A 19,589-nucleotide genomic window follows, 5' to 3' on the forward strand; every position below is an offset into this window, starting at 1 on the left:
ATCAATCCAACATCCGTCTTTCTATCCATTCCTCCAACATCCATCCATCCATCGATCCAAAAGGAGCTGACAACCCACCCACCCTTCCATCCATCCATCCATCCATTCATCAGTGTCCTTCCATCCGTCTAACATCCGTTCATCCATCCATCATCCATCCATCGCCCCCCTCCATCCATCCCTCCATCCTCCATTCATCCATCCATCCGTCTTTCCATCGTCTGTCCATCAATCCAACCCATCCATCAATCCAACATCCGTCTTTCCATCCATTCCTCCAACATCCGTCCATCTGTCCATCCATCCATCTAACATCCGTTCATCCATCCATCCATTCATCGATCCCAAAAGGACCTGCCAACCCAACAACCCACCCACCCTTCCATCCATCCATTCATCAAACTCTCCTTCCATCCGTCTAACATCCGTTCATCCATCCATCACCCATCCATTCATCCAAACCCACCTATCGACCTAAATGGCGTTCACGTAGCAAACAAAAATGGAATAAAAGGCAAGCATCTGTAGTGCGCGTGTTGGGCGCACGCACTCTCGCTCGCGCACTCTCCTTGCGGCGAGAGCGCGCCGCGGCTGTGACAGTCGCCATTTTATTTTGAAAAGCAAACTGCACTCACAGTCGCCGCGACCCTCTTTCATTTCGCCCAAGTTTGTTTGGAAAGAACGGGGAAATGCTTCACTAAATCACTCGCGTGGGAACACGGTAAGATTTAGAATACGGATCCGTTGATAGGTCCTTCTCTCGTTTTGGTTCTCGTTCACTTAAACGCGCGTACGGATACGATTTCAAATCAACAGCGGACGGCGGTTAGCTACAAGCGTTAGGGATGGACTATTTACTGGAGAGCAGCTGTCATACGTTATCAAAGTAATTCCTTAATTTGACCCAGTTGCTCGTGTTAAAATCCATCTTAAAGTGCTCCTGTGTACAATGTTCCCATTTCTCACATAACGCCATTAGAGTTGTAGTACCTATGTGTCGCATACACGATGCTCGGATCTAAAGTGATTGCAGTTCCGTAGAGTAGACGGAGCTCGTTGGAGATGAGCTAACAATGCTAATGCTAGCGGGAGCAAAGCTCAGGGATCATTATATCTAGGCGACTGTCGCCCTGTTATTCTCGTCTCATGGTTAAATCACAAACAGATCGCAGTCTATATCTATATTTATTCCTTTATTTAATCCAGAGTTGGTAGGAAACAAAGCTAACCTAGTCAATCGGGCCCGAAATGCTAGCATGATTAGCTGCAGTTATGTATTAGCGTGCAGAAATGCTAGATTGTTCTTTAGCTAATGACCACATAGGGATCGCAATAACTGTCTTAATAAATATAGCCGATATTTCAACTGTGTCCTAATACTTTTGGATTACATAAGAAGTGCATGTCCTTAAGCAAAAGTTAATGGGCTGAAAGTCAGATCACTGTTTAAAAGGTTGCTAACTTCGACGGCTACTTAGGTTAAACATACGATAGTAGAAAACCAACTGACTTTCTAGAAAGCTTTTTGAAGTCTAAATTGCTGACTAACTGTTTTTTTCACCTTACGTGGAATTATGACTCCAATGGGGCACACGGTTAATACATTTAAGCAGTGTTTCGATAGCTTGTTTATGGGTTGCAAGCAGCCTTTGCTGTCGTCCATGCACTTGTCCTTTGTTTCATTTGAATGTTTTTATTTCCCCCCGCCATACAGTACCATAGCACGTGTATGTGTAAACGTCCATACGTGGCGTGTTTTATATGCCCCATGTGTGTATGTAGTCATTGGAAAAGACTCGGTTCTCTGGAGCGAGCTATCGATTCTCTCGCCTGTGTCTTTCAACGCGACTGAGGCCTAGTCTAAACTCATCGAAGCCTTCTTGCGGGGGTTTCGTTTACAACCCTGAGAAGATCCTAAATTGCGTGTTGTAGACATCCAAATGAATCTAGTCCATTTGCTCAGTCATAGTAATCGACTTGAAGGTTGACCAACCGAACATTTTGACCTGTCACGCTCATAGGCCTCATAATAGCTTGTCAAGTTTTAACATGACATGATGTTGGTAAATTTAGTGAACTCTTAACCGGAACATAATCCTCAAATATAAAAATGTTTTATAAATTAGGCATTTGCAGAAGCTTGCGTGTATTCCACTAATACATCAAAATACTCATTACTTCTCGATTAAGCCATGTTGTTGTTTTATTTTTTGATTCAGTGATGCATGGGTACTATATTTTAAAATGTGTATTATTGAGAATAATATTAACCCTAGTGAGAGTCTCAACCTTAGTTGAAGAAACCCAATAGATGATCACCTGTTCACTTGGCTTTGGGTCTTATAGTATGTTACTGGGAGAGCTGCCACTTTTTACTCTATTATTCTGTGGCACATATATGCATTAAGATCAGAAATCATTTGACTAATATAAAGTTTCATTTTATTTCTTGCAGATGCTGAAGCTTATTTTAAACTGAGACTACTTGGGAGCGAGAGACACTGAAAAACCATTTTATTTGGAGTCACTTTTTTTCACACCTTTTTTGGGGGGGGAGAAAAAGTAACTTATCACTGAAGTGACTAAAGGGGAATAATGGTGATTTTGCGCCGTGCTCGGCCGCCTGCTTCCGCCCCAACCAGCAATGAATCTTGACTCGCTCTCGCTGGCTTTGTCTCAAATCGGCTATTTGGTGGATAATTTGACAAAGAAAAATTACAGAGCCAGCCAACAAGAAATACAACATGTAAGTATTTTTAGTCATTCATTTGACATGAAAGCCAATCTAGTAAAAGGCGTCGCATTAACTCGCCGGGCTTCTTCCCAGATTGTAAATCGTCACGGTCCTGAGGCAGACAGGCATCTACTCCGCTGTCTTTTCTCACATGTGGATTTTAGTGGCGATGGTAAAAGCAGTGGCAAAGATTTTCACCAGGTAATTTTTTGGGAAACAGAAAACCATAGGTATCTTTTGATCTCTTGTTTCAATGCCATTGAGGATTATAGCTGTCCAATCATGTGGTTCTTTTCGTTGTTATGCTTTAAATTTACATTAGTTTGGCACCAGTAGATGTCCAGTTCATTTGAACTGGATAGACATCATTTATTCCCTGCCACCTCTGATGTACTACCTGAAATATGTGTTACTGTTTTTTTTAAATGTGTATAAAGTAGTCAGAATCATATCTTATTTTTGTCCCTAATTTTTCCTGTGAACATGCTATAATGTAGCTTAATTATATTAGTCTTGTGGGTGGTGTTAAGGGACCAAAACTTAAGTAAATATGATACAGTGACAATTGTGCAAATGATGCAAAGTGTTGTTAAGCAATATAAAATTTCCTGTGATGTGGTAATTTTGATATGAAGATTGTGCAATTGATGTAGTGAGTCTTTATGCATAATGATAGCTCTACACGTCTATTGTAGTCACGGACATAAGTATGCGTGTTCTAATATTTTGTGTCTGAATGATTCTTGTGAGATTTATTTTTTATTTTTTACTTTCTGTTGTCCTTCATCTGCCTTTGTTTTTCCACTTGCTCTTCCCTCTCCGACATGTTGTTTCCAAATTGCCCAAGACACAGTTTCTGATCCAGGAGTGTGTTTCACTGATATCAAAACCTAACTTTATCTCGACTCTGTGCTACGCCATCGACAATCCCCTGCACTACCAAAAGGTCTGTTTCAGTTTTTACCCCAATACTCCTGAAACACAATGAAATACATGCCTGTTTTACAAGTAGTCTTTTCATGCAATTATTTTCCACTTTGTATTTTTTGTTAAACAAGTATTTGACATGAAATATTTTTTGGGTTTTAGAGTTTGAAACCATCTGTTCACTTATTCACTCAACTAAGTAAAGTTTTGAAGCTGAGCAAGGTTCAAGAGGTAAACTATCCTACCATTTCTGTCTAAATCTGTGACAACCGCTGAAAAATACATTATAAAATAGACAAACATTGTTTTCTCTTCAATGTTTACATTTTAGGTGATATTTGGCCTTGCGCTGCTCAACTCCAGTAACGCAGACCTTCGAGGATTTTGTAAGCAGTCCAACTAGATATAGCTTCATTAAAAACAATATTGCGTATATTTGTGTCCTGATTGCTTTTTATTTTTTCTTGTTTAGCTGCACAGTTCATTAGGCAGAAGCTTCCTGACCTCCTGCGGTCATACATCGACGCAGATCTCAGTGGAAATCAAGAGGGTGGCTTCCAAGACATCGCTATAGAGGTCTTACACCTGCTGCTCTCCCATTTACTGTTTGGCCACAAGGGAGCCAGTGGGGTTGGACAGGAGCAGATTGACGCTTTCTTGAAGACACTTTGCCGAGGTAAATTGATTCCTGGCTTGATATTATAACCACAATTCCTATAAATGAAATGGAAAAAGTATGGAAATTATCCCTATGATAAAACCAATAAAATAAACAACCAAAGAACTGTTTGATAAATGTACTGTAGAGCAAGGGTGTCATACTCTGGTTGGCTTTAACGTCAACTCGATTTCACGTGGGCCAGACCATTTTAGATAGAATATTTAGATTTTTTTTTAATAAATGGATTAAAAGAACTGGATTAAAAGCCCTGAATATTCATTTTTTCATAGATCTAAAACAATGTTTATTTTAGCTTTTTTATATATATTTTTAGATTTTACAAAATGATTTTTGAACTAAAAACACAGAAAAAAATGATTAAAAAATTACATTTATTGATTTAAAAGGGGGAAATCAGGAAATTTAATATACATCAATACTCTATATAGATCTATATACTACTATATAAATTTAATTTGATCCTAAAACAGAAAGTCGGCACTCATGATTTATTTTCCCGGGCCACACTAAATGATGCGGCGGGCCAGATTTGGCCCCCGGGCCGCCACTTTGACACGTGCTGTAGAGGATTAAAGGTTGTTTGAACAGCCAATTTTTCTCATACCACTAGAGGGAGCCTCCATAATGCTCCTGGTATTCCTACCAAATTTAGACCCTCTGAGTTGATCCAACACTATTACATAACCCACACATTTTGTTGCCAACCTATAAGAACTTGGAAAATGTTGGAGTCACTGAGGGCCAGTACTCTGGCAGTGAGATGAAGAAAACAAAAACTGATCGTTTAATGAAATAGAGCCAAAGGCTACTATAGTATAAATTACAGTGGCCAAAATGATTGTTTTTTAAGTTGTTGTTTGATGAAACCAGTAATATTATTTTGTTTGGAAATTTAGTTCAGAGGTTATGACAGTGCTTAAGGCCCTGCAGATTAATTTGACATGCGTATATATTTCAGATTTCCCGCAGGAGCGCTGCCCTGTGGTGCTTGCACCACTGCTCTACCCTGAAAAACGGGACATTCTCATGGACAGGATACTGCCCGACTCAGGAGAGTTAGCAAATACCATGATGGAGAGTTCTCTCGCAGAGTTCATGCAGGAAGTCGGCTATGGCTTCTGTGCCAGGTGGTTTTGCACGCTGAACTAATATGCAGATTGTGAGGTTACATATTTGATTGGTACTGACCCATTTGACCTTTCTCCTTAGCCTGGATGAGTGCAGAAATATTATCCTCCAGTATGGGGTGAGGGAAGTGACGGCCAGTCAGGTGGCCAGAGTTCTTGGCATGATGGCTCGTACCCACTCCGGCCTAACTGATGGGATTCCCCTACAGGTGAGTTAGTTTGTCATTTGCTGTAAGGTTGTAGTAATGTTTAAAAAAAAAATAAAAAAATTAATTGTTATTATTTTATACATTCTATCGTGTTTTTTATATTCTTTGCTAGTCCATCTCTGCTCCCGGAAGTGGCATCTGGAGTGATGGAAAGGATAAGAATGACAGCTCACAGGCGCACACATGGAATGTTGAGGTGCTCATTGATGTGGTGAAAGAAGTGGTAAGTCAATATGTTTATCCTCTGTTTCAAGTGCAGGTTTTTCTAGGTTCTTCAATATTGTTAGATTGATTTATTGTCAAATGTATCAAATGACTATCACTTTTGCATCCACTATATTAATTGGCCAGGGATATTTTCTTTTTCTACTGTTAATGAAAATTAACAGCTTTACAACTTTTCCTAGAATCCCAACCTGAACTTCAAAGAGGTGACATACGAACTGGACCATGCAGGATTCTTAATCCGAGACAGTAAAGGCCTGCACGTAGTGGTGTATGGCATTCAACGAGGTTTGGGAATGGAAGTTTTTCCTGTTGATCTCATATATCGGCCATGGAAACATGCAGAAGGACAGGTAACATTACACTGGGTTCCCTTTTGCTTTTATTGGAGTTTTTATTGAAATATTTGAAAACCAATCTTGTAACCCCATGTTTACCCCCAAACAGTTTTCTTTTATTCAACATTCGCTTATGAGCCCTGAAGTGTTCTGCTTTGCCGACTACCCATGCCACACGGTCGCCATTGACATCTTGAAAGCGCCACCGGAGGATGACAACAGGGAGATTGCAACATGGTGGGAAACCGGTCAAGTTCAAGACATTTTCTTTTGTGTATCAACACATATAATTCTAGAAAAGCACAAACGTTTAGCGTCTTCCAGAATGTGTCTCAAACCTCTATGAACTTTTCACAGGAAAAGCCTAGATTTGGTGGAAAGCTTGCTAAGGCTATCAGAGGTTGGCCAGTATGAGCAGGTGAAGCAACTGTTCAGCTTTCCCATCAAGCACTGCCCAGATATGCTGGTACTTGCACTGCTGCAGATATCTACTTCTTGGCACACACTGCGCCATGAGCTCATCTCGACCTTAATGCCCATCTTTCTGGGCAACCACCCCAACTCTGCTATCATTCTCCACTATGCTTGGCATGGACAGGTTTGTTCTTCAGTTTGTTTATTAATGTATTTTGTGGATAAAATTAACCTGATACCCAACAAACTCCTTTGCCTAAATCATGTCATGTACACTTTTTACTTACAACATGGTCTTTAATTGTGAACCAATGAATCTGATGGCTCTTTTTCCAGGGACAGTCTCCTTCCATCCGCCAGTTGATAATGCATTCAATGGCTGAGTGGTATATGAGGGGTGAGCAGTATGATCAAGCCAAGTTGTCTCGCATCCTGGATGTGGCTCAAGACTTGAAGGTTTGTCAATACATACCAAATATATTGGGGTGCTGTTGCAGAATTAATGAGTCTGCTGCTCATTGGTTTGTAATATTTACCCAAGCACCAATGGTATTGTGTTTGTCCTCCAGTCTCTCTCAATGCTGCTGAATGGTACTCCGTTTGCCTTTGTTATTGACCTTGCTGCACTTGCTTCTCGCCGTGAATACCTCAAACTTGATAAATGGCTGACTGACAAAATCAGAGAGCACGGGGTATGTCTCAACACTGTGTTTTAATCACTCCCAATAAAAGTGCGTAATAGTATATTTGTGTTGGATCAGGAACCTTTTATCCAAGCCTGTGTCACATTCCTGAAGAGGCGATGCCCATCCATTATGGGGGGTCTGGCTCCAGACAAGGACCAGCCTAAAAGCTCTCAGTTGCCACCAGAGACCTTAGCCACCATGCTGGCCTGTCTTCAGTCTTGTGCCGGGTGAGAGGCTCTTGTCAATTCAAAGTTTTTTTTCTTACTTTTGAATGATAGGATTCACTTTATTGGAACGTTTTCAACTGAATCGGTTCTTTTTACCAATCACTCAGGAGTGTTTCGCAAGAGCTATCAGAGACTATTTTGACCATGGTTGCAAACTGTAGCAATGTTATGAACAAAGCCCGACAGCCACCACCTGGGGTCATGCCTAAAGGTCGGGCCCCAAGTACCAGCAGCCTGGATGCCATTTCCCCTGTTCAGGTATCTTGTTTTCATTACACACCTAGGGTTGGGTATTCTACCCAAAAGTCTTTGGAACACAAATTCTTGGAAATGTGCATATTTTCCAATAACTAGAGAGTGACCGTAAAAATGAATAGAAGGGTTGAAGAAATTTACTGAACAATAAGCGACACTGAAGATGAATGAATACAGATAACAGATTTAATTTTGGCGGCATTATTGTAGTTGTTGAAAAACACTTTTTTTTTTAAACATTTGATAAAACATTTTTGGCAGCATACAAAGACCATATGTCCCAATATTAGTGTCTGCGTTTTCTAAAATGAAATCCTCAAAATTACACATTAAAAAACAGACTTTTGGGCCGATTTTTGATTATTACAAAAAATGCTTTTTGCCTTACAGAAGTGGTTTAACTTTTCTGATAAAATAATAAGAATCACTGAAAAAAATGAAAATAGACTATTGCTTAATTATATGACCAATTTACCACCTAAAGCTCATTTTAAATTAATATTCTCTTGCTTTCATTAGATGGACCCTCTAACCGGGATGGGCTCTTTGAACCTGGGGGGCACAGCCACTTCCCACACTCAGAGCATGCAGGGTTTCCCCACCTCCCTTAGTTCAGCATTCAGTAATCCCCAATCCCCAGCGAAAGCATTTCCACCGCTTTCAAACACCAATCCAAGCACACCATTTGTGGGTATTGGCAGCTTGTCGTCGCAGCTTCCTGGTATGGACTCTGGTACTGTGCTTTTTATTTTATTTTATTTTTAAGTTTGTCACCAATGGAAGTCATTCTCATATTAAAATACTATTTAGTTTACACCCGACAGTCTGTAGTTACTTTCATTAAATGAATAATCTGTTTGTTTTCTAGGTTCTTTGGGTTCGGGGATCGGCACTGGTATTGGTTCAAGTCTTGGAATGCCCGCAGTCAGCACTGATCCATTTGTCAGCAGGAAAATGAGCACACCGAGCTTGAACCCACCTACCTTCCAGCAGAGTAAGATGAAGGCCTGTAAGTGGCGGTGGTAGTGGTGTGACTGAGAGCCTGCCCTGCGCTGCTCAGCACTGTATTTCCTCTGCAATTGTCATTTTATGGCAGTGTTTTGCAAACTTACGTTTTAGTGACGGTGTCTTCTTGACAAATACAGCTCACATGACCATTTTCCCCTTTGGCATGTTATTTCTTTTAACCTTTAAACTACTTTGTAGAGGAAATACAGACCAGTCTTCCATTCCTTGTCTGCTTAAGCTGACAACCCCACTTAAGTCATTTTTACTTTACAAGCCACGTGAATTTGCAATTCTACAGGTGCATCTCCAATTAGAATATTGTGGGAACCTTAGTTCAGTTGGTCAATAATAATACATAATACGAACATGGGGACATTTGATTCAAAATTCATACAGCGGAAAAACTTAACTCTAAACTACTAGTGTTGTAATCATTTATGCAAAACCAATGCCAACCAATTGTTACCTTTTAAGCAAAACACCTAGCCCTGGAGGCTACTTGTATTCTTTACAGATTGTACACTGACTTTTTATTGAAAACCATAAGGTTGGGTTGGTTAAGGCAAATTTGTCCTTAAAATGCCACCTTGAGTTGTAAAACTTATTCTATTTTAATGTTAATTACGCTTGAATTGTATGTACACAACTATACTTATGGGATTTCAAAACAAGCTTGTACCACTAACAGTTGAAGTTATTTTATGTGGGAGTACCACACTTTGAGAATCACAGTCCTATTTCATTGAGATGCTCCATGTATACTTGTTACTTTTCACAAAAAAAAATATACCTTGCTTATGCTTCGCTTATGTTCAGTCACATTCCCATGAATTTTAAATCTGTATAATTTTTCTGCCAGCTGACCTTTCTCAGGTTTGGCCTGAGGCAAACCAGCACTTTAGCAAGGAAATTGATGATGAAGCCAACAGTTACTTCCAACGCATCTACAACCACCCACCTCATCCAACTATGTCTGTTGATGAAGTAAGTTCCCAAATGCACATGTGAATTGTAGCTTATCATTATCAGCACCATATATTCTCTAGAGCAGGATTTTACAGTGTAAAATTGTGTTCTGGACTTAATCTTAATTCTATGTCAAAATAATAACATGGAAGTGAATAACAGATTATAATTGTGCACCTTCAGGTTTTAGAGATGCTACAGAGGTTCAAAGATTCCACCATCAAACGGGAGCGGGAAGTGTTCAATTGTATGCTCCGAAACCTGTTTGAGGAGTATCGGTTCTTCCCCCAATACCCAGACAAGGAGCTTCACATCACGGCATGCCTGTTTGGTGGCATCATTGAAAAGGGTCTCGTTACCTACATGGCCCTAGGCTTGGCTCTCCGATATGTACTCGAAGCCTTAAGAAAACCCTACGGATCCAAAATGTATTACTTTGGAATTGCTGCCCTAGACAGGTTCAAAAACAGGTATAGAAATGTCTTTGTTTTTCATTAAACAGTTGTCATATTATTGCTTGTAGGTAAAATGGTAAATTCTATGTGATTTTAGATTGAAGGACTATCCCCAGTATTGTCAACATCTTGCATCAATTGCTCATTTTTTGCAATTCCCCCACCATTTACAAGAGGTAACAAGGTTTCCTTAATTTATCGTGGTGCATTTTAAGACTAGATGCACTAGCATTGTCTGCAGGGAGAGCCTACTAACAGATAGATTAAATCCTACGCTCTGCATTTTCCAATATCCTGTGTGTGCAGTATATCGAGTATGGCCAACAGTCACGGGACCCTCCGGTGAAGATGCAGGGCTCCATCACCACCCCAGGCAGTTTGGCGCTAGCACAGGTTCAAGCCCAGTCACAGCAACCCGGTGTACCAAAAGCACCACAAGGACAGACGAGCACCCTGGTCACGACAACTACGACTACTACAACAGCCGTGAAGACCACTACCATCGCAAGGCCAACGCCCAGCAGCTTCAAAAAGGATGTGCCCGTGAGTTCACCTCTCAAAACCTACTTAAATAACTGCAATTTGGCAGGCACATTTATTACCATTGCTCATTAATGTTTGTAAGTTGAAAATAACTGTTAACTGTTCCCTCTTGCAGCCGTCCATAAACACTACAAATATAGACACTCTACTAGTGGCTACTGACCAAACAGAGAGGATTGTAGAACCGCCAGAGAATGTCCAGGAGAAGATTGCCTTCATCTTCAATAACCTTTCGCAGTCCAATATGACGCAAAAGGTAAACAAGAGCTGAAAGTGTCCATTCATGCCATTGATCACTAGAAGGCCTATTCTAAAACGCAATGTTAAACAGGTAGAGGAGTTGAAAGAGACCGTAAAGGAAGAGTTCATGCCGTGGGTTTCCCAGTATCTGGTGATGAAGCGTGTCAGCATTGAGCCCAATTTCCACAGCCTTTACTCCAACTTTCTGGACACGCTCAAGAATCCAGAGTTTGTCAAAATGGTCCTCATCGAGACATACAGGAACATCAAGGTTGGACATTTTTGTCAAATCTAGCTAAAATGCAATTTTTAGTTGCCTCTTGTAAAAGCTGGCTCTTTTTGTTCATTCAGGTTTTGTTGACATCTGACAAGGCTGCTGCCAATTTCTCTGATCGATCGTTGCTGAAGAACCTTGGTCACTGGTTGGGCATGATTACACTGGCTAAAAACAAGCCAATCCTCTATACAGTAAGACATTTTTTGTTGTTGTCTTTGGTGTGTGTTGGGGATATTAGGGGGTCTTTCATACTTTAAGATGGCTCAATGTCCCCTCTTCATTATTCTTCCAGGATCTCGAAATTAAGTCTTTGCTCCTGGAAGCCTATGTCAAAGGCCAACAGGAACTGCTTTATGTGGTTCCCTTTGTGGCCAAAGTGTTGGAATCAAGCCTGCGAAGCATGGTGAGCATCGAATGTTGAGAGAGATTGCTTGTCTTGGTCACGCCACATATTCATTCATTTTTACTTTTGTAGGTTTTCAGGCCACAGAACCCCTGGACAATGGCTATTATGAATGTTCTTGCTGAACTACATCAGGAACATGATCTCAAGGTACTACCAAATGTGAAGATCAATTAAAAAGCCACATTGTCTTTTCCCAAATGTTTTGTACATTTTGTGACCCTGTACTAACAGTATTTTTAGGCTATTTTACATGCAACATTGCAGTTATCCGATTAAAACATTTTTTTTCAATTCCAGCTTAATTTAAAATTTGAGATTGAAGTTCTGTGTAAGAACTTGTCTCTGGACATCAATGACCTGAAGCCAGGGAACCTGTTAAAGGACAAGGACAAACTTAAGAGTCTTGAGGAGCAACTGTCGGCACCAAAGAAAGAAATAAAGCCTCCAGATGAAATGCTCCCAGTTTCTTCTTCAGGTAAATCTACATTTTGACACGGCTTGCTCTGTGTGGTATTCAAAATCAGGTTTTGTTTGCTGTTTTTTCCCCTAATTTTAATCAACACTTTTTGTGACCAACAGGGGACTTCGTTCCGTTTTCAGCACCACCTTCCACGCCAGCTGCCACCACCACCCCTTGCACAACCACTGGACCTCCCACCCCACAGTTTAGTTATCATGACATCAATGTGTACGCTTTGGCAGGCCTGGCACCGCACATTAATATAAATTCCAATGTAAGTACTCCCCTAATTTGATCAAGTATGCACATTGGTAAGATGATTGAAAAGTAACTTGCTTTTAGAATAGTTAAGTTAATTTGAGCTATTTGTCAACTATTGTTTATTTTATAATACATACTTTCCAATTACCATGTAAATTAAATCATTTTTAAAAATAATGTAGACCACCACTTTCTTCACCTCTTCAGATCCCTCTTCTACAAGCCCATCCTCAGTTGAAGCAGTGTGTGAGGCAATCAGTTGAGCGTGCTGTCCAGGACCTGGTCCACCCAGTGGTTGACCGCTCAATTAAAATTGCCATGACAACATGCGAGCAAATCATCAGAAAGGACTTTGCCCTGGATTCAGAAGAATCCCGCATGCGCGTGGCAGCCCACCACATGATGAGGAACCTGACTGCCGGAATGGCCATGATAACCTGCCGCGAGCCCCTACTCGTCAGCATTTCCGCTAATCTGAAGAATAGCTTTGCAGCAGCATTAAGGGTAAGGGACAATCCTTCCACTCAAGCATACCCTTAACACCGAAAACAACAATTTGGAGAGGACAAGTAACCAAAATGTCTGAAGTTATTAAATAAATATAAAACCAAAGGAACACTCACAGACTCGCATACCACCATCTAAGTTTAGTCACCGCTTCCGTTTCAGTGATTATCCCTTTCTTTGTTATTGATTTATCTTAGACACAAACATAGTACATAACCAATGCCTGGGTGGTAAAACAAAATCCTACCTTCTTTGACATTTTCTTTCTTCCAGGCACCCACCCCCCAACAGAGGGAAATGATGGAAGAAGCTGCAACGAGGGTTGCTCAGGAGAACTGTGAACTGGCATGTTGCTTTATTCAGAAGACAGCAGTGGAGAAGGCTGGCCCTGAAATGGACAAGAGGCTTGCTACGGTAAGGGGTTGGAAATGTTATTGTTCAACCTTTTCCTCCAGATTTGCAACCAAATTCTAAAGAAACATTCAACATAACGTAAACCTTCTGTTCAAAAGAGGTAATTTTACACAATTACTATGTCATGCTCTCCAGCCATAGTACTATGCCATTTAATGGAAGGAGGCAGATAAACCTGTTTTGATAAGTGCTGATGTTGGTTGCTTATATAACCCTTTTTACGGTTAATTAAACCGCAAATATACAACAATGTATGCTGCTCTGTTGACTGCTGGGTCTGCAGTGGCAATGTGTTGTTTCCTAACTTAAAAACTATCCCTCGTCATTCAGGAATTTGAGCTCAGGAAACATGCACGCCAAGAAGGACGCCGTTATTGTGATCCAGTTGTTTTGACATACCAGGCTGAACGTATGCCTGAACAGATAAGGCTCAAGGTAATATTTATTCAGATGACTTGGTTCTAATACTTGTTGAGAGTATGCACAGTTCGCCCTTATCCCCTTGTTGTATAAATTCCAACATTGACTTGTATTTTCAGGTGGGGGGAGTTGACCCAAAGCAGCTAGCAGTGTATGAGGAGTTTGCAAGGAATGTTCCTGGTTTTTTACCCAGCAATGATCTTTCACAACCAACGGGTTTCCTGGCACAGCCAATGAAGGTGACTCGCCTCTTTCGGCAGAAAGAAATGCCACCTAAAATCAGTTCAGTCAGTTCAGTTTGAATGAACCAATATTGTTATTTTCTTGGGTAACAGCAACAAGCTTGGGCCACGGATGATGTGGCCCAAATCTATGACAAGTGCATGGCTGACTTGGAGCAGCATCTTCACGCCATCCCTCAGGCGCTGTCCATCAACCCCCTGACTCAAGCCCTGCGCAGTCTGCTTGAGGCTGTTGCCTTGGCACGAAACTCCAGAGATGGGATTGCAGCTCTTGGACTGCTTCAAAAGGTAGGATTTGGGTTTCTCTTTGGTTAAAAAAAAACAAACAAAAAAACGACAGTTTTTGGGGAATGCAGCATCTGTTGATCATGCAAAATGTATTCAACCAACAAGTTTTTCTTGGTTATAATATGGGAGGTGGGGGCTTATAACAAATCAACTCCCACGATGGTCAGTTTTCCCATCTGTTTAGTACAAGGGTCAGGAACCTTTTATACCGAGAGAACCAATAATCCCATATTTTAAAGTGCAATGCTGGAATTGAATATTACACGGTTTTGAACATTCCACACCTTTCACAGGCTGTGGAAGGTCTTCTAGATGCCACAAGTGGGGCTGATAATGACTTGCTTCTTCGTTATCGGGAATGTCACCTTCTGGTTCTAAAAGCTCTCCAGGATGGTCGTGCATATGGACCACAGTGGTGCAACAAACAGATCACCAGGTAAGCAGTCTGTCAGTTCAGTCATGTAATCGTCATAGCAATTTTTTGTTTTTTTCCATTTAGCAACAATGTAGTAAACAAAATTGGTGCTCTTTGCATTCGGTTAGTTATTTACCTGGGCGCTTATATACTCAAGACCCCTAATCTTCTGACACTAGTTAAAACATTTTGCTGTGAATTTTTTTAGGCATTCACTTTCGGATTTCTGTGTTTTTCCTTTTTAACTGACAGGTGTCTAATTGAATGCCGAGATGAGTACAAGTACAATGTTGAGGCGGTGGAACTTTTGATTCGAAACCATCTTGTGAATATGCAGCAGTACGATTTGCACCTAGCCCAGGTACCCCACATTTATGCAAATAATTGTCTTACTACGAAAACACCATAAAGACACTAGCTAGATTTTGGCTATTTTGCATCCTTTTCAATGCAACAAAATATTCCATCATTGTTTGCTTGCAGTCTATGGAGAATGGCCTTCACTACATGGCTGTGGCATTTGCCATGCAGTTAGTGAAGCTCCTGCTGGTGGATGAGAGGAGTGTCAGCCATGTCACTGAAGCGGATCTCTTCCATACAATCGAGACTTTAATGAGAACCTGCGCGCACTCTCGAGCAAATGCACCAGAAGGGTAAATTTAATGATTGAAATAGTCAACCCATGCTGTCATATTATTTTATGCAACTGTTTTTAATATGCCTGATTTATTTTTAATTATCTAAGAGCGGGTTTAGTTATTACACGCAGGATTAAAGTGTAATGTTTGCACCTGCTATAAGTGATATGAACACTAATGTAATGAAAGTACAATTTATTTTTGACCACGAAATTGTTTTTTTATTTTTTATTATTTTTATTCCAGTCTTCCACAGCTGATGGATGTTGTCCGCTCAAACTACGAGGCCATGATTGACCGGGCACACGGCGGTCCAAACTTCATGATGCACTCTGGGATTTCTCAGGCTTCAGAATACGACGACCCCCCTGGCCTGAGGGAAAAGGCCGAGTATCTTCTCCGGGAATGGGTCAACTTGTACCACTCGGCCGCTGCCGGGCGGGACAGCACTAAAGCGTTTTCTGCCTTTGTCGGCCAGGTAGGCAGACGCTCACGGAATTCTCACGGTAGCCATTACTCTTTCTTAACTCACACTGTTGGACATTTCTCACTCAGATGCACCAGCAAGGTATTCTGAAGACTGACGACCTCATCACGCGCTTCTTCCGGCTGTGCACAGAAATGTGTGTGGAAATCAGCTACCGCGCACAAGCTGAACAGCAGCACAACCCAGCCGCCAGCGCAGCCATCATCCGAGCAAAGTGCTACCACAACCTGGATGCCTTCGTTCGACTCATAGCTCTCCTCGTTAAACACTCTGGAGAGGCTTCCAACACAGTGACTAAGATCAACCTCCTCAACAAGGTACAGCTATCGCGGGATGGTTCGACGATGGAGTTCAGTTTGTTGAGCACTGATTTGAACAGACTTGGCATGTGGGCACCTAATCTTTATTGGACTGCATGTGCCAATCAAAATAGATTGGACATCACTGTCAGTGGCTGCCAAGGTGTTGTCAAGTCTCCGTCCACCTGTGAACCTTCTATATTCTCCTCTTAGGTGCTGGGAATCGTCGTTGGGGTGTTGATCCAGGACCACGATGGCCGTCAGACGGAATTTCAGCAGTTACCCTACCACCGCATTTTCATCATGCTACTGCTAGAGCTCAATGCTCCTGAGCACGTCCTGGAGACCATCAACTTCCAGACACTCACTGCTTTCTGGTAGGACATGTCTGCGTCTGTCTAAAGTGGCCGTCTTTCCAAGATTTATGACTTAATAGCTCGTTTTTTCCCCTATCTCTCCCTCTATCTAGCAACACTTTCCACATCCTCAGACCCACCAAGGCACCGGGTTTTGTGTATGCCTGGCTTGAACTGATCTCCCATCGCATTTTCATCGCCCGCATGCTCGCGCACACGCCACAGCAAAAGGTTTGTCTTTGCTGATTTTACAACCCAGATGAATGTGTTTCCTAAGTAATTTTAACGTGAATGTCTCTTAGGGTTGGCCCATGTATGCACAGTTGCTCATTGATCTCTTCAAGTACCTTGCACCTTTCCTGAGGAATGTGGAGCTCAACAAACCTATGCAAATCCTCTACAAGGTACACACGGAACGGTCATGTTTCAGTGTCATTGACGGTAATAGACATCCAATCCATTTTAACTCGTCTATCGCCATCAGTGGCAGTGAATGGTTTAACTGCATATCTTGGAATTCACAATTGCACTCATTGTTTTGACTGTTGTCTTGTTGTTTCAGGGCACATTGAGAGTACTGTTGGTCCTGTTGCACGACTTCCCAGAGTTCTTGTGTGATTACCATTATGGCTTCTGTGATGTGATTCCACCCAACTGCATTCAGCTGCGTAACCTCATCCTGAGTGCCTTTCCACGCAACATGAGGCTTCCTGACCCTTTCACACCCAATCTCAAGGTAGAAAACAGTGTTTGATGCTTGCTTTAGAAAGCAGTCACATTGGCGCAGGCGGCGCAAGGACTTGTTGACTTTTTTGACTCAATTTCATTTTATTAACACAGCATTATGACAAATACTATAATTTATATTGCATACACAAACGGAGTGGTGTTAATTTTTCCAAATGTATGTTGTATTTGCTAAGTGTATTCTATGGCAACTGCAGGTAGACATGCTGAGTGAGATCAACATAGCCCCTCGCATCCTCACGAACTTTACAGCCGTCATGCCTTCCCAGTTCAAGAAGGATCTGGACTCCTATCTCAAAACGCGCTCACCCGTCACTTTCCTCTCTGAGTTGCGCAGCAATCTCCAGGTAAATTTTCTTCTATATTTTAGCACGGGGCGTGCCATTGAAAATCTGATTTAAAAAAAATATATATATATGTATATTGTTCTGTTTGTCAGGTTTCAAATGAGCCAGGGAACCGCTACAACATTCAGCTGATCAACGCTTTAGTGTTGTATGTGGGCACGCAGGCCATCGCGCACATCCACAACAAGGGCAGCTCACCCTCCATGAGCACCATCACCCACTCCGCACACATGGATATTTTCCAGAATCTGGCTGTGGACCTGGACACAGAGGGTAATATGAGTAAATTTAAATTGTCAGGAGTGCAGAAACCTTTTGAACCGATGCACAAGCTGCACTGTAGTGTTGCTGGCCCAAACAAACTGAAAAAAAGTGTGACTTGTAGTCCATAAAATATGGTATTTAATCTGACTGGCCAATGATACTGAACCTATTACACGGTGCTTTTTAGGACGCTACCTGTTCTTGAATGCCATCGCAAATCAGCTGCGTTACCCGAACAGCCACACGCATTACTTCAGCTGCACCATGCTATACCTGTTTGCTGAGGCTAACACGGAGGCCATCCAGGAGCAGATTACCAGGTCAGTGTATGAGGACTCGCGCACGAGGCTGCACTCACATCATGAAATGATACAGGTTTGACGACAGGACAATTAAACTATATTGTCGAGGTCTGCTGTTATTGTATCTGGTGGTGATGGTGGTGATCAAATTTTGTTTGATTAATTCTGTGAAAATAGTCAAAATGGTGACTGAAATGTTTATCTGGTTTTGATTCACCTCACACTAACCATCTCTCTTGCAGGGTCCTGTTGGAGAGGTTGATTGTGAACCGGCCTCACCCGTGGGGTCTCCTCATCACCTTCATCGAGCTCATCAAGAACCCTGCGTTCAAGTTCTGGAGCCACGACTTTGTGCACTGTGCTCCCGAGATTGAAAAGTAGGTTTCGCACGCCACATTTTCGTTGGCGTAATGGCATAGCAAAACTTTCCCTTTTCTGCCCGTTGACTTGAATGTTGAAAATGTGCTCCCTTGTCCTGGTCAGATTGTTTCAGTCAGTGGCTCAGTGCTGCATGGGCCAGAAGCAGGCCCAGCAGGTGATGGAAGGAACCGGCGCCAGCTAGCTAGCCAGGCTCACTTTCACCTTGTAGCCCTCGAGAGAGAACACACCTACACACCTCCCCCTTCACTGTTGGCAGCACTGGATAAACTGGCAACCACAGTCTTTGTAAAGAAATGTGGATTTAAGGACTACTACTCCAGGTTCTGAAGATTTACATTTTTTCTTTGTTTTTGAAACCCTTTCGGAGTCAAGAAGGAAATAATGGATGCGAGAAATGTTTAAATAGTTTTTTGATTATTTCATGTACATAATGGGGGGTAAAGGGAGAGCTGATAAGTGGAGTGTTGAACATGTCATAAATTGTACACTGACATGTAAAAAGAAAAAAAAAAACTTCTGAACATATTTTCACTCTACCAAAGTTTTTGGTTTGCTTCCCTCTGACAAATCATTTCTGCCCCTGACTTTTTTTCTCTCAAGAAGCTGAAAACTAAAAAAAAACAGTTTGAAGAAAAAGTTTGGTTTATTTTGGGGTTTTTTCATCCTCAAGTTGACCCGAAGACGTAGTTTAGTATCCAAGGGGAGGGGTCGTGTTTGGGGTGTGTTGTGTGGAGATGGTTTTCTGATTTACTGACGGCTGGCGGTGACGCGTCTCTCTCTCCCTGGCACTTGTAAAATTGTGCAAAGTGAAAATGGTTGAACTTGTATCTTGACAATTTGTACAAAGATTCAAATTGAAGAACAACTGAAGGACCAATACAGCTCATTTTGTAACATTTTGAATGTTTTGTAAATGTATTGGTCCATGTGTATTTTGTAGTTCTTTCTAGTTTGCCTTTAGTTCTTGCTACTTAATTGCAGTATGCGTACATACAGTTAATAAAGCATTCAAACTGCAAAGCATGATTGTGATGCCTCTTAA

At 41.6% G+C, this 19,589-nt stretch overlaps 1 protein-coding gene across 9 annotated transcripts; it reads left to right on the top strand.

The window, feature by feature from the left end:
- The first annotated feature begins 542 nt into the window (after nucleotides 1–542).
- cnot1 (CCR4-NOT transcription complex, subunit 1) lies at nucleotides 543–19,567 on the top strand. 9 transcript variants are annotated; one of them, XM_077595835.1, is made up of 49 exons: nucleotides 543–721; nucleotides 2,456–2,746; nucleotides 2,828–2,935; nucleotides 3,582–3,680; nucleotides 3,824–3,892; nucleotides 3,993–4,047; nucleotides 4,134–4,337; nucleotides 5,302–5,470; nucleotides 5,553–5,679; nucleotides 5,792–5,902; nucleotides 6,087–6,257; nucleotides 6,352–6,479; nucleotides 6,600–6,840; nucleotides 6,993–7,112; nucleotides 7,226–7,348; nucleotides 7,418–7,569; nucleotides 7,677–7,827; nucleotides 8,344–8,557; nucleotides 8,693–8,833; nucleotides 9,692–9,816; nucleotides 9,982–10,268; nucleotides 10,351–10,429; nucleotides 10,560–10,796; nucleotides 10,912–11,052; nucleotides 11,128–11,307; nucleotides 11,388–11,504; nucleotides 11,606–11,716; nucleotides 11,789–11,866; nucleotides 12,017–12,194; nucleotides 12,299–12,453; nucleotides 12,648–12,944; nucleotides 13,221–13,361; nucleotides 13,692–13,796; nucleotides 13,901–14,020; nucleotides 14,117–14,311; nucleotides 14,605–14,747; nucleotides 14,979–15,087; nucleotides 15,210–15,379; nucleotides 15,611–15,842; nucleotides 15,920–16,168; nucleotides 16,364–16,527; nucleotides 16,620–16,737; nucleotides 16,809–16,910; nucleotides 17,069–17,242; nucleotides 17,451–17,600; nucleotides 17,693–17,873; nucleotides 18,052–18,184; nucleotides 18,409–18,543; nucleotides 18,650–19,567. In XM_077595835.1, exons 2-49 carry the CDS (start codon nucleotides 2,645–2,647, stop codon nucleotides 18,726–18,728), a joined length of 7,170 nt encoding a protein of 2,389 aa, XP_077451961.1. In that variant the 5' UTR covers nucleotides 543–721; nucleotides 2,456–2,644; the 3' UTR covers nucleotides 18,729–19,567. The 9 variants fall into 9 exon arrangements, with proteins under 9 accessions (XP_077451961.1, XP_077451959.1, XP_077451963.1 ...); XM_077595833.1 differs by having other exon boundaries at nucleotides 10,351–10,428; nucleotides 10,550–10,796; XM_077595837.1 differs by having other exon boundaries at nucleotides 8,693–8,818; nucleotides 10,351–10,428; nucleotides 10,550–10,796.
- Nucleotides 19,568–19,589: the final 22 nt, after the last annotated feature.

The sequence above is a fragment of the Stigmatopora argus genome, chromosome 3 (assembly GCF_051989625.1).
Source record: "Stigmatopora argus isolate UIUO_Sarg chromosome 3, RoL_Sarg_1.0, whole genome shotgun sequence".
Lineage (NCBI taxonomy): Eukaryota > Metazoa > Chordata > Actinopteri > Syngnathiformes > Syngnathidae > Stigmatopora > Stigmatopora argus.